The sequence below is a fragment of the Strigops habroptila genome, chromosome 10 (genome assembly GCF_004027225.2).
Source record: "Strigops habroptila isolate Jane chromosome 10, bStrHab1.2.pri, whole genome shotgun sequence".
Classification (NCBI taxonomy): domain Eukaryota; kingdom Metazoa; phylum Chordata; class Aves; order Psittaciformes; family Psittacidae; genus Strigops; species Strigops habroptila.
The window spans coordinates 14,911,250-14,935,495 of NC_046359.1; the positions used below are offsets into that span (position 1 = coordinate 14,911,250).

A 24,246-nucleotide genomic window follows, 5' to 3' on the forward strand; every position below is an offset into this window, starting at 1 on the left:
CAATAAAACTACATATCTGGATCACTGCACACTTATATATCAACAATAGGACATGATTTAGGAGCCCTTGGTCCTGCTGTTTCAGATATGAAACCGCAATGAAGCATAGCCATCATGTCAAAAGTTGCTCTTGGGGCCAGGGTTTGGGCAAAGTGGAGTGTACCCAGGAGATCTTAGCTTTACCTATGCAAAACAGCTGTTTCTGAGTTTTGCCATTACAAATACGGTCTGCATATGTACATATGTGTACATCCCAGCTAAGTGAGGCAGGAGCAACTGCCCGAAGCCTGGAATTTTTAGCTTTGGGCCTCCCAGGATGGCTCAAAGGACAGGCAAAAGAAGCAGGCTACTTTCTGCAGCCTGTCGGCAACAAGGTATCTGCACTGTCCGATTTGCTGTTTTCCCAGATGCAGAGTTGGAGGACTATGTAGTGGTAACCTTCTCACAGTTCTTCCCAGAATACCTGAAATCTCCTCCTCCTCCTCCTCAAGCCCAGGCAAACCCTCCTCTGCAGGCCCCCGAGCATGGTGCCTCTGAAATTGTCAAACCTCAGGTCCCACCAGCGCCAGGGGGGAAACAGGTGGTGAGACACTGGAACAGAGCAGCTGTGGCTGCCCCATCCCTTGAAGAGTTCAAGGCAAGGCTGGACAGGACTTTCAGCAATGTGGTATAGTGGAAGGTGTCCCTGCCCATGGCAGGAGGGTTGGAACTGGAAGAGCTTTAATGTCCTTTCCAACCCTTAAAACTACCTGCTTCACCTGTAGCAAGAGTATGTTCTACTGATGAAGTATTCTCTTTGCAGATTAAAAGTCAGCTGCACAACTTGTTAGGATAGAATAAAACTGAGTCCCCTCCAAAAAAAATTTACCTGGGTGTCTACGAACCTCTTGAAAATCTCCAACTCATCAAAGCACTGAAATAGGTAGAGAGCTAGGAGAAAACATGATGAAAGTAGATGCTGATCTACATTTTCCAGTCAGTCCCCACCTACACTAGCCCCAAGGATGAACATGTAGCTGCCCTAGCATTCCTCTAGCAATTACGTATCCTTTTCTGGAAGACTTCAGATGGCTGAAGACCCACCATCCCATTGGAAAGCCAGTGACAGTTGTTCTTCACCTTTCACTCCTTCAAAATAACAGTTTAAGACTGGCTTTTACAAATATGAAATACCATTTTTCTTCTGAAAACTTTCCGTGAACATGCAATTGCTCTTAAGATCTGGGAATTGAGCAGAAATCCTCTGGGATGTAAATGGTGCTGCCTTCATTTCAGGTGTGCTCACTGACAGCTGACACACACTGACAGCAGACATGAAATAATACAACTACGTTTATCCGCACATACTGTTTAGCTTGTGGCCATTGTCACAGTAGATAAAACTCTCACATCCCATTTGCAGAGACAGGTAAGCAGATTTAGCTTAAAAAAAGAATATGAAGCATCTATAGTATTTCCTGTGTCACACACTGTAGGTGTGCATATGTGTATGACAGACAGTGCTGGAATATTTTAAACACTAAACTGCTGCATCCAGAGATTGGTAAATTAAATAATCATTCATTAGTTACCATAGTGATGCAGATGCAATCACAGTGAACAAAGAAGGAAAGGGGCAGGGGGGTGTGTGTGGGGGGGAATAGAACAAATGCTGACAGGAGCAAGGCCCTGCATTGATTTTTGTTAATATATTTTTATTTAGTAAAATCCCCTGACTGCAAGATCTTGTTCCATATTCATTAGTGTTTCACACACCCGCAAAGGGAAATAACAGATACTCTGATGCAGCCTGAAAGATCCAAATCCTGAGCTGGAGCAAATTGGTATAGCCCTATTGACTTTGGCAGAGAGCAGCCAGTTTACGGCAGCTGAGGATCTGGTAGAAAAAAACCCCCATCTAATTCTCTTTAGCTTCTTCAGCAACTGAATCCTACTGCATTCTCTCTTCTTTATAACTTCTTACAGGAGCGCTCTCCAGTAAACAAGCACAGACAGCGAGAAGCTGATGTTCCGAAAGCCAGAAGGTTGGTCTAGCCATGTAACTGTCATTAATATCAATGGCAGCTATATAGCTCAGTCTTCCAGTCAGCCTTGAGAACCTCATCAATAACCCATTTGCCGCTGATAAGAGAAACAGCATGGGGTTAACATGCAGAAACAGCAGTGCTCATCAGGCAGGATTTAAGCAGAGGGGGACGTGCCACCTTGCCCAGGCCCCTCAGGTAGCGCTGCACCCAGCTGTGACCCCCGGACCCCTACAGCACCCAGGCACAAAAGCAGCAGCATCCATCTGTAGGAAGCTAAATGAGAGAGAGAAAGGAAGAGGAATCTTGCCTCCTCTAGGTCACTGGCAAACATGCCCACGGCCAACTGCCTGATGATAATGCTAAGTGACTGGCCTGCTGAAAGACCAATTAAAACTTCTTAATTTATTTCTGCATTTGTATTTGGATAGAAGAGACTGCGCTGATACATAGAAACTGTGCTGAAACTTGTAACAAGGTCTGGGCTAGAGAACAGGCTCTTCCCCAAACCAGGGCAAACTGCCTCAGTCCTGCCCTCTGCTATACATTCCCTCTCCCTAGCCAGTAGCATTGGGCAGATGAGTGCCTGGCCTGCTACCCTGTATTGCAAACCAGCAGCAAAGGAAGTTTGCACTGAAACACCAACACTAACACCTGACATGGTTACAGGTCTCTTTTTTTACTTCACTGCTTATTTGCCAGTGATAAACTATGACAAAGGAAAAGGGCAGAAGTCTGAGACAGTGAAAGCTTGGATGCAACAAACATAAGACAGACACCAGAGTGCATGTGTGAGGCACGGAGTAACCTTAGAACAAATCTCCATCACAGCCTGAGTTTGTTGTTCTTTGGGCTTCTGACACTTCTCCAAAGCCAGTGTAAATCTTCCAAAAGCTTCGACTAGTGTCAGCTTTTGGCTAGTGATTCTCAACAAAGTCCATGTCAAATGGCTGACAGATGTACTCTATAGCTTACTGTATACCTTACAAATATATCTCCCACATATCAAAAATATTATGTAGATGCTTCAAGAAAAATTATTACCATCTTAGTGGTAGAGGTGAAAGTAGGAAACTGGGCAGCATCAGGCTCAGAGGTCTGCCTGCAGTCCATCATCAACAGTACCTGAATACTTCTGCCAAATGACCATCACTGACTACTACATTCATTATCACTAATCATTACGGCTAAAATAGTCCATTGTGTGAATGAAGCTGGGCATCCGCCTCTGAGCTGCATTGTCCTGATACCCCCTGTAATATCAGGCACTCTCCAAAATGCAGATGCAGAAAGCCAGGCTGAGCTCCCTTATCTGAGCTCTAGATCTGTGCTGTAAGAAGGAAAGGCCACAGAGGCATAAAGGAAGCCCCCAAATATCCAGTGGCTACCCCTACTGCAAATGGTGTAAGATGCAGCTGCAAGTACCCCAGCCAGCCCCCAACAGGCAGTTACAGACAAACCCAAGACGGAGGTGCAGCATAAGGCTCTGCGCAGTTCAACTGAGGCTGCCGGAGTACGCTGATGAAAAGACACTATTTTCTGCAGCATGAGCTAAGCACTGGGAGCCAAGCAGCCTTGCTGCACCTCGGATAGCACGTCAGTCCCTCTTCTTACACTATTAACCAAAGACATCTGCTCAGTCATGTCTTAAATCCCTCAGCATCACACAGCTTTTGTTTAAAGGGCCAGTGTTCTCTAGCCCTTTAGTTAAGTAGGTATTATTAAATCTACTTAGACATCTTGAATACAGTAAATAATAACGATCTTTACATAGAAACCTTGAAGACAATCCCACTGGAAATGACCAACCTGTTTTACTGGAGGTAAGAGAACCACTATTAAACCTTTTCTTACTTCAGTGCAAAAAAAAGTAACACCTACTTCATTGCTATGGTGTGAGCTGTGAGAGGAAAAAAGCTTATGTTTACAAATAGTATTTTGTGTTACATTTTAGCTGATTGTAAAGACTCTATACACAGCCTGAGTCCTGTAAGTGGACCTCTGTGCAGAAGAGAACAGTCTGAGGTTACTGGTCTGCATTTTTTTATTTCTATTATATGTGTAAGTGGCTAATGGCCTCAAAACAACCTCTTTGCATTCACAGCACCCTGAAAAGCACAAAACCTTGAAAACATGGTTCACCTCCTGTCTCACTTCCACAGGCGCTATCTGGGAGTAACGCTGCTGAATACAAGAGGAAAGAAGCACCTCCTGTGTGCTCACGTGGCTGCTCTGCCCATCCCACCCTGCAGACATCCACCACTCCCCCAGGATGTGGTCTTTTACCAGGATTCACACCTATGGCAGAAAACCCTCCTCCCTCCCTCTGCAGCAATCAGGTAGCAGCAGATTAAAAGCTCCCCCATTCCCCTTTGCAGCAAAGCAAGCACCTCTTCACATTGGATGTGCTGTTCTCCTCAGGCACCAGTAAAGCCTGGGTTGTGAACACTCTTCCCATATGAGATGTGTCCCGGTGCTCTTACCCTGTGAAGTCATATAATGGAACTGCATATGGGGAGCATGTTGACATTGTTAAGGCTAATGATATAACAACAGAAAGCACATTTACAGGCAAATGGATTCTAATGGTTGCTTGAGAGAACAATACAAGCAACATATTGCAAATTGGCCTTCAGTGTGCTTTAGCAGGGTTGTAATCATCATCCTGTTTTCACGACGAGTAGTACGCTATCCCTGATCCTGGGAGACGTGATACTTTCCACAGAGACTCCCTGAATATAACTGTTGATCACACATAAGATGTACTCTATAGCTTACTGTATACCCTAATGTACTGTTGGGTGCCCGTCCTGCAGCTTCGCAGCATTCAGACATTCAGACAAGGGGGTGATGTGGTTTCATCATCACATGTGTCTTGCCTTTGACTTCCCAGACAAACGAGCAGCTACTGTCTGCAGGTGTTTGACAGCAAGAGGCCTTTAACCTGAGTAAGGCATTAATTGCTTTAGCACCATGCACTGAGGGGTACTCAAGAGATTCCCCTCCCCATCCAAAACCCAAGGGGGGATGCTTCTTGAGTTCTTTACTTGCTACTCCTGTTTCTGGATCTTTTCAGTAACGGACATGACTTTTTGATGGTTTTCTCTGACGAAAGCCTTTGACAAGAGCATGTGCCACAGTAAGTGCAGTGGTGAGCCATGGCTTTCATATGTATGTTAACCAGCCTTTATAGCATTATGGGGCTTGGGTGACACAAGAGTAATTCAGTTTAGCTGCAGCGGATTGAAAGGTGAGCATCCAGAAAGCAGCCAGTTCCACAGCATCCCACAGCACATGGTTAATAAGGAAATGCTGCTGTGCAAAACATGTGGGCCATACTCTGCTGGGGACAGTGCTGCTGGGACCACTGTGTTGGGACAGTACACTGTAAAGCAAAGCCTTTCCAGCCAGAAAAGCATTTACACACAGCTTAATGCTGAAGTGAGAATTTGGGACAGCTTGAAGCGCTGAAGAATATCACGTTTCTGCTGCAAATAGCCAGATTTGCCCACAAGCAAAATTCACCAGAGACATACACAAAATGAGTTTGCTTTTCCCTCTGATAACACCCCCCTCCCCATATAAAAGGAATCTCTGGCTTGTGTAAATCTGCCTTTGAATGAAACTTCATGTGTCTCAACTCCTTAGGAGCTGTTTTGAAAATCTGACTTTAAAAGTCCTGGTTTCCACCAAGCTAACAGTTGTCTTATTTAGATAATGACAATAGACTCAGTATCTGTCCCCATTTGCAGTCTATAAGGAGAGCTACTGAATAAATGCAAGTATTCTGCTTTTTTGGGGTTTTGTGGTTTGGGTTTTTTTTTTTTTTTTTTTAATTTAGCATTTTCTACAGAGGCTTAAAAAGTACCATCTACTATAATATGGAATCTTGAGATGAACTGAATAGGATAGCATGGAATCAAACATTTCTGAGGTTAACTTAGATGCATTTATTGGATTTCTATTTCTAGGCTTCAATTAGAGTAACATAATTTGTAAAAAGCTGAACAGGTAATCAAATTGCAATCAGCAAATCTTTGAGAAAAGGAGACAGAGAGAGAAAAGATTTAAACAACAAGCTTTACAGATAGGAGAATGAAAGTAAATTCACTTCTACAGCCTCATGGGAAAATCTTGATGCAATCAATTCAGGGTAAAATTTAATTAAAAGACAGAGCAATGGGATGGGGGATAAAATTCAGGTATATAGGAAATCTTTGAGAGATACTCCTGTGAGAACAGAGTAAGATCATTGTTATTCTGCTCATACAGTTGAATCATATCAGTAAGCGATCCATATACATGCATCATCCAACTTACAGGGGAAAGAAAATAGACTCATCTTCTCCCCCTACCCAAGTAACTCCCAGCTTAGAGGGGTTAAAAGACCACAAGAACTGCTTGATAGCATTCCAAATATTTATGTGCCTATCCCCCAAATAGTATCTGGTTTATCAATTCTGTTTTATCTAAATCCTAACTCCTCAGTGGCCTGCCACATAATTTGGTTGAAAAATACCCAGAAATTTAGCATAATAGTAATTACAAAAGAAAGTGAGAAAGAAAAGGAACACTCAGGGTTTTCTTTAACTAAAATCCAGTTCTGATCTCCTCGAGAAAGAAGAACTATTCAGTAAGGCACATAATTCGTTATTAAAGACAGTCTCATAACTCATAAAGAACATTAAGTTAATGTACACTACAAACAGGAAATTATGTAAAACTGCACCAACTATTATATACTTATTATAATCGAAAGATTATACAATTCCCTGAGAAAACACTTGAGAAATGCTAGCCACTGAAAGATGGTGTGAAGAAAAGACATGGAACAAAACAAAAATGGAAAAGAGTCTGATGTAGCTCAGGAAGTGTTACATTTGATTTGAGAAGTATGCAAAAATCAGGCATGAAATGCCGAGAGGTAAATTCATTAAATCTTTCATTGCAAAGTGCAGATTACATACTACATTTCATTTACCGGTCTTTTTTCTGCCAGGGCACTGCAGCACATGATGGGCCAGATCCTCAGCCAGGGGCAGTTGTTACCAACCCGTGACTCAGCTCAGGTACCAGCACTGCCCAGGGGAATGCTGAGAGTGGACCAAACAGCACCACATACACACCAAGGGCATTCAAACAGAAACAAAAGACACCTGGCAGGTGGGACAGATACCTCCAGTGATCTGGAAACTGCACACAGCACCTTTGCAGCCATGCTACAAGTCCAGATGATGGCCAAGCGAAAAAAAATAGGGTTTCAAACTTCCACCTGAGCAGAGAACATTTTGTCAGGTTAGTAAATATGGCATTTCATCACTCGCAGTAGTGAGAATATGCAGGAAGATTTTCACAAGGCTCATCGGTTCTGCCAACTGTGTGAGGTCACTCACAGTGTGCTACTCCCTGGGGACTCTTCCAATGCAGAAACAAGCACAGCCAGTGGTCCCAGGCCTCTCCACTGAGGATTTTTGTGGTCATTGCCCAAAATATAAATAGCTCCTATCCATCGCTACCATTCCCTGCGGGCTATGAACCCCTCAGTGTACCACTTCCCTGCTCCTTCCCTGGTGTTTAAGGTGACAGAAGGGAGATTTAGATTAGGCACTAGATGACCTTTCAAAGTCTCTTCCAATCCAAACTATTTATGATTCTATGATTAGGAAAAAATTCTTCACCATGAGAGTGGTGAGACACTGGCACAGGTTGCCCAGAGAAGCTGTGGCTGCCCCATCCCTGGCAGTGTTCAAGGCCAGGTTGGACGGAGCTTTGAGAAACCTGGTCTAGTGGAAGGTGTCCCTGCCCATCGCAGGGGGTTGGAACTAGATGATCTTTAAGGTCCTTTCCAACCGAAAACATTCTATGATTCTATATCTGTGCCTTTAGAGAGGCCTCCAGGTCACACTGTAGCATGCAGCTGCAGGAGGAGGGAATTTGTGGGTGAGAACTACCCCTGCCCACATCAGACCTATTTTCCAGATAAATACAGAGTTGGCTAAAGAGTAACCACCAAGATTTTCAGATAAACTAAAAACCAAAACAAAAACCCAACTCTAAGTTCAAAATAGTACAGCTTTACTGCTGCAGACCTGTGACTCCTGCATGTAGCGGAGTACTGCATCTACATGTGTAGAACCGGCCTGTGCCCTCGCTGTACAATGACAGGTTGCTCAGTGATGGGCTGTAGGGAAACCTTGAGGCTAGGTAGTGAGAAACACGGTGTCATAAGGAGGAAGTAAAAATGAAAACCAAGGAGAACATCTGTTATGATGATAATGAAGCACTGTTCGTGTCTTCTTGGCAGAGGTTTCCAACTTTCAGAAGGAAAATGAGAGGATTTGCAGAAGAGAGATTAAAAACTCTCTTGTTGCTAGATGCAAGGAAGACATTGTTCTGTTTTGTTGAAATAGCCTTTATAAAATGTTCATTGCCTATCAACTGATGTATTAATTATTAATAGGGGGAAAGCAGCAGGCAGCACTGCATTCAATTTGATTGAGGGTAAAGAAATGTCCTGGCTTGTACCACCAAATGCAGAAGTGCCCAATCCACGGGAAGCTGTTCTGAATGCAAAATCATTTCTAAGGGGAAATTTCTACATGAAAGGTAAGAATAAATCCTGTTCCTCTCTCCGACTAAATGCATATGCTATAGGGCTTTTACCTCAGTTGAAATAGTGTATCACACGAACATGCTTTCTTAAAGTAGTATTGTAGCTGCTAGGAAAACAAAAGTGAAAAACAAGTTAAAAGCAGTCAAAAAGGAATGAACGGCAAAAACCCTAACAGCCAACAAGAGTTCTAACACAAAGCAGAAGAAATACATAGAAAATGTAGATGTATATAAAATTTGCTAGAAGGTGGCTGGAATTATGGACATGCTGGAAGAGCCACAACCGGATTTTGCTTAAAATCAGATTACAGTTCAGTGTGTCGTGGGTTAAACTGTGTGTTACAGAAACCTCCAAGGATCTTAGGCCTAAATAGAAAAAATTCATGACATCAGCTATATGTAAGAAATTTTGCCAGCATGGCAAAATGTTCAGCTGAATAAAAAGCCGAGGTGTATGCTGTGTGCATGCTGGATGAGAACTGAGTGTTGCCCAAACTGAGATCTGTTTTGAAAGTTCATTCCCAAAGACAACACTGGGGATGGTGTTTTTTCCAACCTAAAAAATCCTTCTATTGATTTTCTTCCCTTTAAAGAAATCACATGCCTACCACATTTCAAAGGGAACTGTCCATCCTGCAAAAGCCCTTGTTTTTCTGCTGTTTCTTTTCCCTGGGTCTCAGTAGGGGTGCAGCTACACATTTGAAATGTGTATACAGCAGGCCAGCACATTGCTCACCCACCGCATAGTCAAAACCCCTGCAGGCAGCAGGCTGGCCTTACTGCTAACAGCAACTGCAGAATGAGAGATTTAGAAGCACGAATGAAAGCCCTGCTGAAGAAACTGAACAATTTTTCACACTAAAAGAAAGGAATCTGTAAGCAGGTGTATAATTACACATCACGGTTCACACACTGAGTCCCACCTAAACTTCTGGCCTTCCTGTCCTTCTCTTCACCCTAAAATCTTCCTATTTATTTTTTCCCTTTTTTCTTCTTGTTCTACACTAACTGTGCTCTCAGCCTTTTGAGTAGATTTACAAGATCTACTCCTGACCTACTTTCCTACTGTTACTCCTGCAGCTCTCATCAAGAAACTTGGCAGAACCAAAAGGCTTAGTCGCAAAGCAGTGAAGTCCTCTAATGAGCAACATCAGTGAGCAAACCTTTCCTGGCCTCACCCTGCCCTTGTTTCAGTTTCTTTGACGTTCAGGTCAGGAACAAGGTCTCAAAGGAAGAAGACTGATCTCCTTCACAGAGCAAAGACTCCGGAACCAGGCTCTTGAATGTAACCAGAATAGTGGCCCATGGAGGACCCTAGGAGCAAGCAAGGACATTTTGAACTTTTAGGGAAGAAACCAAACTCACTCATCCTATTTGGAGGCTTACAGCTGTGAGCAGGAACAACTGATTGGGTGTATCACTCTTGGAAGCTGGTAACATGACAAAACTTAACAACAAATGCAAAGATACAGTCAAGGACAAGAAAAAGAATAGCGTGGTTAACTTGGATATCACACTTGTCCAAAGAAGTAAGAAAGTGACAGTGAAAATAAACAGTTTTGGATTTCCTTCTGCTCATTTACTTTTTGCATCTGGCAGAACTTTGCTGCTTTTCACTCTTTCATCTCTCAGCTGTTCTCCACCCCTGCAAGACAACTCATACATCAGGTGCCCACGTGTGCATACAGCTCCCCCAGGGCTCTGACAGGCCTGTACACCAGCACAGAGAGGCACCCCCTCAGCCAAAAGCAGTATTTGCAGCATGATTAATATGGTTTATCCTTGCTGAAAAGGTCCTTTACAAAGCTCCACCAACCTCTACCATTGCTAACTAATAAAGGGAAAAAGCCCTAAGAAACTGCAAGGAATTTTAACAAGAGAAGTCAATGCATGCTCTTTTTTTACAGGGTGTTATACTAGAAATGGAAATCTTTTGCAACTTAAAAAGCAGCTAGACATGGAGTATAACCAACACCAACACTTCTCAAACTGGGGAAGCTTCAATTCCAGATCTGGAGCTTTAAATTATCTCTGGCCTTCACACATCCTGTTGCAGCATCAGAGCTCCAGAAGGTGTAAGCACTGGCACGATATAAAGGAAAGGTTTTAGTTGTCTGGGCAAAGTGGATGTTTCCAGCTTCCCTGGCATTCTTGCTAGGTTACAAATCTAAGTACTGTTCAGGAAGAGAAGCCCTTTAAAATGTACAGTACAACACGGTTTATTTTCTTCAGGCAAACATAGAATATGTGAAAGTGACCAGAATTACTGCTGTACAACTAAAGTACTTTTTCATCCACAGTATAAGTAGACTCATTGACAGCATGAGCTGCACTTGGTCCCTAAATTATACTAATACTAATTATACTAATACTAAATTATACTAATACATATCTCAACCAAAAGCAAAGGGAGTACCTCTCAGTGACACACAGAATTTTTGGCCAGAAGGTCCTATTATGATAATTTAGCTTGGTCTCCTGAATAGTGCTGCCAGTGTTCATTCGGACTTTCAAGAATACCAGCAGAAGAACCAATTAATTTTGTTTGTGAAGGCACTGGTTGCTTGCAGAATGCCACCTTTCGCTTACTAACGACTTCAGAACGGCAGCCCCCTTCTCTGGGCCATGCCCTTTAGCCCTCCTGGGGCCAAGAACAGCCTTTGGATGCTAGCAATGGAGTTACAGAGCCACACATGAACCTGTGAACAACTGCTGAAACTCTCTGTAAGAGGTTACTGGTTCCCTGTGTGATCCAATATGTTGGAAAATCACAATCAGCTATTTTCTCTTAGCTGGCTTTAAGTACCTGCAAACTGTGATTTCCTATTCCAGAAAGAACATGTATTTATGGAGCTGTTATAGAATCACTGAATCATAGAATAGTTTGCATTGGAAGGGACCTTCAAAGGTTATTGGGTCCAACCTCCCTTCAATAAGCAGGGACATCTTCTACTAGACCAGGTTGCTCAGAATCACATCCAGCCTGGCCTTGAATGTCTCCAGGGATGGCGCATCCACCACCTCTCTGGGTAACCTGTGCCAGTGTTTCACCACCCTCATTGTAAACAATTTCTTCCTTATGTCAGGCCTGAATCTCCCCTCTTTTAGTTTAAAACCACTACCCCTCACCCTATTACAACAGACCCTGCTAAAAAGTTAAGCTGATAACCTCACTTATTTAAGCTAATACTGTCTCCTGTTTGCCTGTGTGATTTCAGAAGAGTTTCCAGCACGCTTCATCACATACATGCAAATATCCTGCCACCAATTATATTGATGATATACCCTCCAGCTTGCAGATCAGATAAGATTAGAGCTCATTGTTAAAGATCTGCCTTTCATAGAATCAGAGACACTGCCAAACAGCAGTACATTACAGAGCAAAGCCTTTGTTTACAAAAGAAACAAATAAACCCCCCCACTGGAGATCTTCTTGTTGTGTGCAAGGGAAATTATAGGAAGTAAAATTAGGCCACTATATTTTAATAATTAAGGTTATACTCCCAGGATATACTTTTTCTTGACCCCCTTAATCTTTTCTCACTGGGATTTAAGATAGTTTTATTTCACGTTGGGTCAGTTAAGGGCATAAACATGGTCACTGAGGGACACAAGTTTCACCAGTGCTCCCTCAAGGTATCAGCATCCATCAGATGCCTGTGCTTGTTGGCATGCTCAGAGTTGAGCTAATCACCAGATCTGGAAGGAGGAAGCTATCCTCTTCCAGATTAGCTCATCAGAGATGCTGGTTTTCATTAGTCTTCCTCTGCAGCATAGTGCGTGGTCCAGAAGCATCTGCAAATGTCACTCAGCAAATCTCCTGCTAGCTGGGAGGACTCAGAAATGCCCTTGATCTCTCCTGTTCTCCTCCTGCAGCACAATTACTGTGGCATTTGTCTTCTAGCATGGACCTGAAGTCTGTTGTGGAAAGCCTGGAATTGTACAGCATCCTGGGGCGAGATGAGCTACAGCGCACAGGACTGCACATCTGCAGACTGCCTTTCTGCAATTTGCGAGGCACTGACTGCATGACTTCAGTGGTGCCCTTCAGTCCTATATCTTTAGTTCACCCATGTGGCGGATCCCTTGCTCTGGAATGACAAATGTTCAAATGTGACTAGGTTGCCTCTGCTAAGCAGGATGAATGAAGATCTTAGAGTGGAGATGAACAAACCTGCAAGATGTACAAATGAGATGAGTAGAGAGTGAAATGGAATCTGCAGCAAAGTTGACATCTCTTTTGTGCAGCATACTTCTCACACCCAGATTTGAGGTGCAGGGGCTGTCACCCCTTGCTGAGAATCACACACAGCCATCCCCTCTCACATGGACTATCCCACCAGCCAGACAGTCCTACACTGTTCCAGGTTGCAGTGCCACGTTCTTGGTGCACTCAGGAGAATGGGCCATTTTGCTGTTCAAGATCAGCCTACAAAAGCACAGCTGAGTTTTCAGAAAGTATTTTACCCCCTGCCTGCTTGCAATGATACAGATAGCTTTGAACAGAAGTGAGAAAGTACTGGGGGGAAGGAATCCTCCCCTGAGAACTTCCAGTGTTAGGGCCTTCATGAAAGATGTCATTATAAAGAAATGAATGAATGCATTTGTCAGCCTCTGGGAGGTTTCAGAGTGGCTTCTATTTTTATGTCTTTTTATCCCTTGAAGGAACTGAGAACTAATATTTGCAATGCCTGACTGAGGATATTAACGTTTTCAAAGAGCTGCCATTCCTTCCAGGGCAGGAAATAAGAGTAACCTGCTTGGGTTTTTTCACTGGTTTGTCTCTTGAAATGAAATTTCTGCAACTGTGATGCCAGTAAGACGTGCCTGCAGGACCATCCAAACCTTCTATTCCTGTCTATTTATCTAGTACCGAACCTTAACAAATCTGAATGATGTGTGAACAGCTAATACATGCCCAAAATACACTTCTTTTTCTTCCCTTGCAGTATTTTTGCTATGGTGTGCTATGCACTATTGTTTAGTCTGGACTTACAGACAGCCCAGAGACCACAGGCTCATGTAAAGTCATGATATGTGTTTACTCAAGATAAAATGCTGAGAGGATAGAAAAAGAAGGCTGAATAAGATGGTTTTGGAACAGAAAAATCTCATGGCTAACTGTTATATTGGTACCAAACTCTCTGCGTGTAACGATTTGACTGCCTGGAGCAGAAATATTTCTATTTATAGTCAGTAGAGTGGGAAATCATTAGTCCAGTTACCGCTACATTCATGCCTCAAACAAGCATCTGCAAATATGAGAAGGCTTTTTGAAGAATCTTCACCCACTACTGCAAGACTAGATGAGACCTGTCTAAAAGGCTGTTGATGTTGCATTTGATGAAGCAGATGGGTCACTGCTGAGCACACACTACTACCTTGCCAGAGGCGAGGTCTATTGTTAGAGCAACATTTCTGGCCTCCTCCGTTGGCCCGAAAAGTAAACGATCAGCAGCGGAAATTGAGACTGGAGATCCCATCAAAAGGAGGTGGGAAAGAGCTCGCTGTGTAAGGTTATATTAAGGACTCTTCCTTTATGGAGCAAAGATTTCACAGTATTTTCATTCGTTACTTTTCAAATTTCACTCTTCGCGACATGAAGCCATTACCAGCCTAGTCACGTGCTCCCTGTCTCAGGGCTCAGTTTGGGGAAGAGGACGAGATACTGCTACCTCTGAGTGACCTGCCACAGAAATATGTCAGGCTTGCATTTTCCAGAACTTTTTCTTCTTGATTATTTCCTCTGAAAAATTAAAATAAGCAATTTAAAGGCAAATTTGAGTTAGCATATCGAGGACAGTTTATTATTTATGAGATGGAAATCAGGATCTTGGATGACTGAACTCATTAAAGACCATTTGGAATAGTTCCCATCTATTTCTTGCACAGTACCCACACAACAAATAATTCACATGGTAATTAATGCCACGTCTTTTCAAACAATACATGCTTCCGACAGGAACTGTTCAAATAGGAAATGCACGGAACTGCACTGAAATAGCAATAAGCTTAAAATACATACCAGCAAAACCAGGAAACTTTGCATTAGGGCAATCACATCTTCCTCAGGTGACCTTACTGGGCCAAAGACATCCCTGAATTAGCTCAGAGAAGGCCAGTGGAGTTAGACAAGGGAGTATTTTGGCCACATAGGCCTCTGCACTGGCACAGCTCTCATCTGACCTTGTGTCAGGGGCTTGCTACAGACACTGCTCTGTCTTTCTGCTCACACAGAGTACATGGTGTAGCACAAGAGAAACAAGCTTATTTTCCTCCTTAGCTTACCCCACAGGGCAGTGAATTAAATCCTTTTCCAGCATTGCGACTACGTGTGAAAAGTTCCTACAGGCAACAGAGCCCTGGGGTCCCCCGGATGGGGCCAGACGAGGAACCGGCAGCAGGACAGCTGTGTCAGCACAGCAGTGCCGTGCCTGGACTAGCCCTCTCAAGAGCTGGGTTGATAATTACCTCAGGCAGGCTGCCACATCTTCAGTTCCTGAGAGCCCAGCATGGCAACATGGTAAACTACGTAGAGGCATTGGCCTCTCAGAGCATCTGCCCTTGTTCTGCAGGGCCCGCTCCTGAAATGCGGGAAGGAGCTAGTCGGGTCTTTCAGTAAGGAACTGCTCACTTCTAGCTGTTCTTCACTGCTGGTGAGGGGCTCCTGGCCTCACCACCAGTCTGTGGTGCTGCATTTCAGGGACAAGGAAAACAATCCCAATAATAGCCACTCTCCATCAATCCCCAGGGCAGGGGCCTGCAGGGATGCTGTGTGCTCTGTGCATCCCAGAGATTTCTTCCCTTCGAGGGGGCACTTACCCACTCAGCATCTCTGTGAAACACTGGTCATGTCTTATGAGAGGAACTCAGGCACAAATAAATTAGATCTCCCAGAGGAAACCTATGGCAAAAGAGAGCGTTGAATCTAGATGGACAGATTCCCACATTTATCCTCCTAAACCATAGTTTATCCTTTCCTTCTAATAAATAAATTGATGTAACAGGCCATGAGTTTGCCCTGTCCATACATTTAAGTTTCACATCACAGTGATCACCATGGTAAGTTAGAGTCAGCAAGTTACAGACATGAGCAGGACACCAGTAGGAAGTACTCCATACTTGCCACCTGCCAGAGCATGAATAAGGACAGAGCTTGAAGGGATGAAGCATGCAGAAGGTCATTGCTGTTGAGATCCCTGGAACAAAGCTGTTTTAGCCAAGAAAAGGTCCTCATCTTTACAGTGGAAATCCCACTGCCAGGCAAGCCAGAGAAAAGCATTCATTAGAGAGCCACCAGGTAGTCTCGGAGAACAAGAAGTGACGTGAAAAGTACAGGGCTAATGGGTTTCTGGTTTTGCTATCTCCACAAGCAGTTTCATACCTCCTGTTCACTAAGTGGGATGGAACATTTCTGCCCCCTTCCTACCAGGTAGTGGGTATCACTCAGTCTCATGCACAGCCAGTGAGGAATATCTGGTCCAGCTCTGCAGCCCTGCATAACAACATCCCTGGCTCTTTTTGGTTTGCTCTCTCTAAAGGAGAACTCTCAAAGCAGTCAAATTGATTTTAATTTGCTTTGAAATGGAAAAAGAGGAACAGCTTAGAAGCTGAAAATATGCAGTGAACAAAACAGCTGTACAGTAAACCTCCTGAAAAAACATACTTTACAATGGTAATTATGACAGATTAAACAATGAGTGTCATCAGTGTGATGGTACAATGCACACAATACTAAATGTTTCGTACTCAAATATTTGCAGACATCTCCAATTTTTTATTTTAATGAAAAATCATCTAACTATTGAATTGACTTTAAGAACCATCCTGAGGCACACAACAGCTTTCACTGTCAGAAGCTCTGTTAGATATTTGAACCACAATTTGCCCCCAATGGTTCCCAGCTTGAGCTAGAGGAATGTTGTAAACATAGCTTTTTAGGAGGTGGCAACTGAGAAATCACTGCCTACAGAGAGAATGCTAAACCCTGAGGACCTACCCTGCTCTCCAGTTACAACAGGAATTGGAAGGACCCCCACACCTTGAAGAAAACTTTTGGTTCAGATTTTCTCTGCCTCTCAAACATATGCACGCAACTGTGCTGCTGTGTGATGAAGCTGTCCTCTTCAGATGGCTAAGCACCTGGAATCCTTTCGTCATGCAGTATATATGTGCATGACAAGTATGGGTTGCAACTATGAAGCCAAAGAAAATAAATCAATCCCTTCAAGAACTTTCTGAGAGCTTCTCAGCTATTGGATGGGAAGTAACGCAATTTAAACAATGATACATTAATTAATGCTAAATGACAGCATGTGAACCCATGGGATTTGCATTAATGCCAAATGAGTTCATGATGGTTTTTATCAAATAAAAGACTGATGGTAAAGCCTCCATGTGCTTTAATAAGAACTTTTTTTAAATGAAGGAAATCACCTCAGATGTGACCTTTCTGGATACGTCTTGTTGTCATGTTCAATACAGTTGCCTAAGCTCCTGTATTTGTGACATCCTGCTTCCTGTTGGGTCTCACAGTGTCATTCCCTCTCTAGTATTTGCCAGGTTTTCCCATGTTTCCTTTAAGAGTCTGCTTGGACTATTTCCCCAGATCCAAAAAAGATGATGAGGGCTGCTCAGTACCGAAGGAGAAGCTGTGTTTTGCCGCAGTCCCATTAATCTTTGAAGAAATTTGGAATCAGAAGGCAAGCTGGCATGGGTTGTATTTCCAAGCTGGCTGTGAAAGCCGCAGATTCACACATATCTTAAAGGCAAACCATTTTCCCCTCCCTGAGGTAATGAGAAAACAATCCTGTGTGCTACCCTGCTGACTTTGCAGAAGTAACTCTGCCATAAGCCTTAACTCTTACCACTCTGAGAAAGTAAAATCCTAAGGACAGGAATGAAATCTTTAGAAAGACAGGAGACAGACTGGTGTTTGCCAAATGGAGAAGGGCCACACGACTAGGCAAATGGTGTTTATTTTAACACTCCTGAAGTCTGCTAAAGATAGTACAGAATGAAAATAAACGTGAGAGCTATCACACTGAAGTACGAGGAGTTAACAATCATCTTCAGGGTAGCAATGCAAGGGAGGTATTTTGGAGCTGTGTGTCTGAATAGGTTCTGTACCTGCTGTTCTGATCACCCAATTGATAGGGCACTTTGTGGACAGGACAGGAGGGTACACACTGAGAAGCTGGGAGAAACCTTCATTTTGATGGATATCAAAATGCCTATGCCAATAATATCATTGCAACTGTTCCCAGACTGCTCCATACATCACTAGATCTGTCAGCACTAAATTAAGGATCATTAAGTAGAATTTGGACACAGGAAACAGCAAAGCTCCCTGCAAAACACTGCACAATATAAAAAGAAACATACGCAAACAGTAGTTTCTGCATAGATCTAATATTCTAATTTGACTTTATTCCTTTTTGAAACCTTTTCTACTTTCTTCAAGAAAGAAACCTAAATATACTGCAAAAAACCTCAAATGCTTTGCTCATGTATTTTATAATTTTCCATTTTTTCTGAACTGAAGAAGAGAGTTCATGAAAACTGAAAGAGTTATTGAAGGCTGGCTTCCTTATTACTGAATTTCTTCCTGTTTATTGCCTTTTCACAAGTGGCTGACTCAACAGACAACTGAGAAAAGACTAAATAAGTCTTCTCTGGGTGGCATTTTAAGCTCAAGTATTTTAAGAACTGCTATTATGTTGCAGCTGAATATTCCAGCAGACTGTCTGACCCCTTTCTGAATCAGAATGCCACCAGGCTAAATATTTGCACAAATTCCAAACACCAGCCTGCAGATTCTGCAGAGAGAAGAGCAATTTTATATCCAGGTAAACAATGGCTCTTTACTCCAGCATTTGATCTGAAAAAAACGCAATCTTTAGAATGACACTAGAATAAGTAGTTTTAATTGTAGATGTAGCAAGATCTGTTTTCTCAAGATAGTTTTTCTTTACTAGTCATACTTCTCCATCCATAAACAGGTATACAACTGTATAGAGAAATCTCTTTGTGTACAGACACCAATAAATCTGAAATTTTTTGGAAATTAAGGGCAAAGACAGGCCCTTCAAAAATAGATTTGAACCAAAGTTGCTGAGTTGCTGCTAATGATACCAATTGCCTGGGTTGGAAGTTTTTGAGATGAAATGTCAGTACTTCAAACATACAAATAATGTCAGTGAAAGACTTTGCTGAATTAGCAAAATACCTCAGTCTTCCAGTCTTTTATAAAAAGCCCAGAAGAATTGAAGCCTAGTTCTAAGAAAGAGGACTGAATAGATTGCAATGAGAAGAACCAGAGCTATTTTAGAAAGAGAAAAGATTACTAAATGTAACTAATGTAGATCCTAATATGTACCTGCTGTATTTGGTACAGTAGCAGGCAATAAAGCTTGGCTCCATAACCCTGCCTCTCTGAGCCATCCCTATTTTCTAAACCACTTCTTTGTGACATGCAAACTAACGAAATGTTATCACAAGTCTCTTTAAAACAGTAGTTAGTAGAAACTAGGGCTATTGGAAAGAAAATGGTCTTTTTTTCTAACTTGCAACTTAACAACAAAATATTGTTGTCTTCTTATTTTGAAGAGAAATATGCTCGCGTGACCAGAGGACTGACTTAAGAAAACACACCAACAAGAACTAAATTAAAAATCAATACCCGTTTCTATTTAAATAGCTGTTTTGTCACTAACTTGCTGACCGATCTTACACAGCTTACTAACACCTATAGTTTTCACAAGTATTCAATAATTTTTATTTATCTTGTCTGTGCAAAACGAAATACAGGAACAGGGCTGATTTTCAGGGACTCAAAACTGAAAACTTCAGTTTCACATGGAACTACTGGGAGTGCAGAGGCTCAGCATCCTAAAACAAGGCTTTAGTTCCTCCATAATTTACCCCCTAACTCCAATCGCAGTTACCACACACAAAGTTCCTGCCTACACAAGTTGCGAGTTTCAAAATTAGGTTAGAAATCCAGGACTAAACATCATAGTCATACTATTCCCATCCGTAAAATAGACAAAATACCTATCCACTGTCTTCCTGAGGGATCTCAAGAAGCATCTGTTTGACCACTATTAAATACGCCTATCGTTTTCAGTGTATCAGGGAGTCTTTTGCCATTGTTCCTTTACGGAGAATGACAACCAACCTGTCAGACCATCCTGGGATAGGAACGGGGGTGGAGGAAAAGGAAGCACAAGGAAAGCAGATGACTGATGGCAGGAGATGAATGTGGCATCAAAATGGACTGGCCATTTGTTTCGTCTACCACAACGTCAGTACAATGGCAACACCCGAACACAAGTGGCCTTGACTGCAAAGGGCTTGTAGCTCTTAGACTCATGTGCTTAGAATAGAGACAGTGGAGGAACTCAGAAGAACTTAATTATTTACTCATTAAGCCCTGGTCACAATTCAGATGTCAAATTCCTTAACTGTGCTCTCAGACATAACAGCTAATGAAAGGTGTCCTTTAAATAACGATCATGAAGGACTAATGTCCTTTAAATAACAATGTCCTTTAAATAACAATGGTCGCAGACAAACAGTGAAAGGTTGGATTCTTTAACCATTTCCCGCTGGTTTTGGCTTTTCTAAAAAGTGATTGTAATTTTGCAGAGGAAGGAAAGGAGAAAAAAGAGGGCAACAGAAAGGGAGAGGGGATTGGTCTTTAAGTTACTTCCCTGGTGGTAAATAGTGAGGATGTACTGTAACTGTATCCCACCACCATCAGTTTAGGATACATGGTTTTAGCATCAACTTACTAACTGAACAAAACAATTTTTTTCCCAGCTAGGCAAGTATTTGCTGTGCCTGTGGCAAGGAGACTCTGGTGTAAGAGAAGGGCAGTCAGAAAGGGAAGGGCACTCTCTTTGTCAGGCAGGAGGCGAGGAGTGAAATTCCCCACAAGTGTGTCCACTGCAACTCCCACTTTACATGCAGGCAGAAGACAAAACCAGGAATTTTACCACTGCATGCCCAACGCACTCAGGCATTGCAGAGACTTAAATATGAAGAGGCAATATTTACAGCTGATTAGAAAAAAAATTATTAATGTAGTAGCACAGGTTTTAAAATCTCAGGTATGTATATGGGCCCTCAACTGTGGAGAGACTCCTCAGCACACGGCCCTTGGCACAGACTTCTATGTTTCTGTTGGGGTGGGAACAGGCCAGAAAGAAGCAGGACACGGTAATATCCCTCTCTGCCTCCACAAGCACTCGCTGACTGACGGAGCACAGCGCGCCATCCCGCCCCGGCCTATGTGCCTAGTACTCGTGATCCACAATGGCCAAAACAGGACACCGCCGTGCCGCAGACCCCTGCCAAGCACGGACTACAACTCCCAGGGTGCTTTGCAAAGGAGCGTTGCTGGGGAACGACTCCCGGGAAGGCTGACTGCACAACTCTCGCGGGAGAATGGGCGGCCGCAGCTGGCATCTCTCTCGCGAGAGTTGGGCGCGGCGTCATGGCGGCGGCGGTGGGGCTGTTCGAGCTGGAGGTGCTGGTGGAGGCGGTGCGGGTGGCGGCGCCGGGCCCCGTGCTGAGCCCCGCCGTAGCGCTGCGCCTCTTGGAGTTCCCCACCCTCCTGCTGCGCCCCGCCGCCGCCGCGCCGCCCCTGCGGCCGGGGCGGGCCTTCCCCTTCGGCCGCGGCAAGCGCTGCCTCTTCCGCTGGCGCCGGGGCTCGCTCTGCGCCGCGCTCCGCCGCCGCCCGCTCCGCGTCCTGCTCCTGGCGCTGCCCGCCGGGCTCGGCCCGGGGCCCTCCCGCCTCCTCGGCACCTGCGGCGTTTCCCTGGCCCCCGCCGCCGCTGAGCTGCTGCAGCGGCCCGGGGCGCCTGCCTCCTGCGGCCGCCGCGGCCGCTTCCCGTTGCGGGACGCTGCGGGCCGCCCCGTCGGGGAGCTGGTCCTGGGCTACCGGCTCAGCAGCTTGGAGGCCGGTGAGGAGCCGTCCCCGCCGAGCCCCGTTGGCCCCCGCGCTGCCACGCTGCCTGCCACGTCCCCTGAGCCGGGGAGCGAGGAGGAGGAGGAGCTGGAGGGCAACATCTTTTGCCCTCCTGTGCTCTATTACAGCCATGAGCCTGCTAAGCCTCATCTGCCGCCAGCAGCAGCGGCTGCAGGGCAGTGGGAACGTGTCGAGGCCTGTGGACCACAGGAGAAAGACAAGGGCCAAAGCCCACCACGTCCCAGTGCTGGGCCCTCGTTGCTGCACCCGGCCAGCCCTCCACAGCTTTGCAACATCCTGGGGCAGCTGCCGGTGCTCAGTGCCTTGCTGGCAGAGCTGTCAGTGCTCACCCACAGTGCTATGCCTGCTGCTGTGCACCCCCCTCCTCTCTGGCTCTACAGGGCCCCAGGGAGCAATGGCATGGCCTCACAAGCTCTCAGCCCCAGCCACTCTTCTGCCCTCAAGCCTGCAGAGGCACCTGTGGGGCCTGGTGGGAGCACTGGAGCTGCCAGCCCTCAACTCAAGCAAGGCCATCAGGAGGCCCCCTCAGCAGCATCTTGTCAGGCTGGGAGATCTACGAAAGCTGTACCCCAGGTGGAGATGGGCTCTGAAAGGAACTGTGGAACTAAGGAAAACAGACCTCCCAGAAAGAAATTATTGTATGGGCTGACAAATACACTGAGGCTACGGCTACAACAAACCAACCCTGATAAATTGGTAATTCATGAAAAGAGAGAGCAGTACAGAAAAAAGCAAATGGAGATGATGAAGAGAAGCCCTTTATCCAAAAGAAAGCTGCTCAGAAGTGCTGGAGAGCAGCATGTGGTTTCTTCCAGGCACTGTAGCAAGGGAGACAGTTCAAAGCGGAATAATCAGTTTGATAAAGCTGTTCAGACTTCATTACGAAACAGTGGTCTCCCAGAGTCCATTTCTGTGACAGAAGATGTGTCCTCTGACCTGCAGAAACAAGCTATTGCAAGTCCATTGAAGAATGATGAAATTGCAAGCAAGGAACGTCCATGCAAAGTGTCTACAGCCCCTTTACTGGAGGAAACTCTATTAAAATCTGCTCACAAGGAAAAGCATGTAAAAGCCCAACTCCCAGCAGCTTTCCCATCACATGCTAATGCAAAGGAAAGTAATGAGGAAGCAATACACTTAATCCATCATAAAACAATGGAGCATGATAACACATCTGTTACAAGTGATCATAAACCAAGTCCCAGAAGGAGTGCTGGAGACAACTCTGAATGCATTTACTCAGATGACTTTGTTACTAGTCCTGAGAACACAGTTTATTCAGAAGAGTTCACCAGTGCTGAGTGTACGGACAGGGACTCGGAAGCTTATGACAGTAGTCAACCTCTGTGGCTTGAAAGCCCAAAGCAAGGTTGCTCAGATACGGAGCCGGAATCCAGCAGGTCCAGAATTTCAAAGACAAGTCAAAGAGCTGAAAGCACTTCAGATCTTCTGCCAGTTCCTTCAGCTTTATCTCCAGTCCAGTCTTTGAAGAGAAACCGTGACTTAAAAATCAGCGAGAGAACTAGTGGCGAATCTGTTGATTCACTTAACCTTGTTTGAACAGAAGCATTGTTATTAGATGGAGAGCAGGAAGCCCGATAGATCAGTGTCACACTAAAAGGGGGTTTTCCTTGAACCCTTTATATTTGATCCACCTGTCAGTGTCCCAGGAAGGATGGGTACTAAGGTGGCAGGTTACCTAGGGAACTGTGGTGCACTAGATTCCATGTATGCCAACTGTCTTGGAAGTAGCAACTGTATTTCACTCTAAAAAAGTTTCCTTAATACTACATCTTCTGTTAGGCCTCGGTTTTCTCTGATTTTCCCATCAAGTAATGTTCCCACAATGAGTAAGGAAGAGAACAGGGGTGATCAGAATGTTAAACAAGTTAAGAAGCTGAGAAGCAAACACGTTAGGTCTCATACTGATCTGAACATAGGAAAGGGGCAGACCTCTGCAGGAAAAAGCCAGTCAGTAACTCAAGTTAGCTCTTACTTGCTACTCAACATGTCTGAACTTAGTGTCCTGCAAAATAGTATGTCAGACAAAGAGGATGATTTTTTTTGTGAAAAGTATGTCTGCTTCATAGACAAGAAAAAGGGAAGATAGATGAGGGGTCAAATCTTGCCTCACTAAACACGAAACCTCGGGTTTGAAATCTCAGCTTTTTGAGCAAGAATAGCTTATTTTTCCACATCAATTCAATCCATGGTTCTTTGTCAGAGTTTTGGGAAAGATTATTAACTAAATTACAGCGTGGGCCCTTACACACTGTGAGACTGATGTAAAACCAAGATGGTTTCTTGCAGTCCCCCAGGCATCTGCCTGTAAGAGTTTTCTGTTGTTGCTGCAGGTTGAGCAATCCCATAAACACGCAGTCTCTTTTACGGCTTTGTTACATGCTTGTCACAGTCAATGGCTAGTCACAAGCAGTGTCACAAACCGAAAATATTTACTAAAAGTTCCCTATTTCCTAATCTCCCATAGACTTCAGAGATTCCATATATAAATGTATTTTCACAGAATTTGCTGTAGTTTTGATCTCATTGACTCGTTAACTCCTTGCTCCACACTATTAAGCAGTAAACTATGGTTACTTCAAATTGAAGTTTTGT

The 24,246-nt window shown here is 44.1% G+C and overlaps 1 protein-coding gene across 1 annotated transcript; it reads left to right on the forward strand.

Annotated features, from left to right (window-relative positions):
• The first annotated feature begins 316 nt into the window (after window positions 1–316).
• MAP10 (microtubule associated protein 10) lies at window positions 317–23,312 on the forward strand. The gene is given in 2 exon segments (XM_030499950.2): window positions 317–667; window positions 20,968–23,312. Coding segments are annotated over 2 exon segments (2,616 nt in total). The 3' UTR covers window positions 23,233–23,312.
• The last annotated feature ends 934 nt before the right edge of the window (window positions 23,313–24,246 follow it).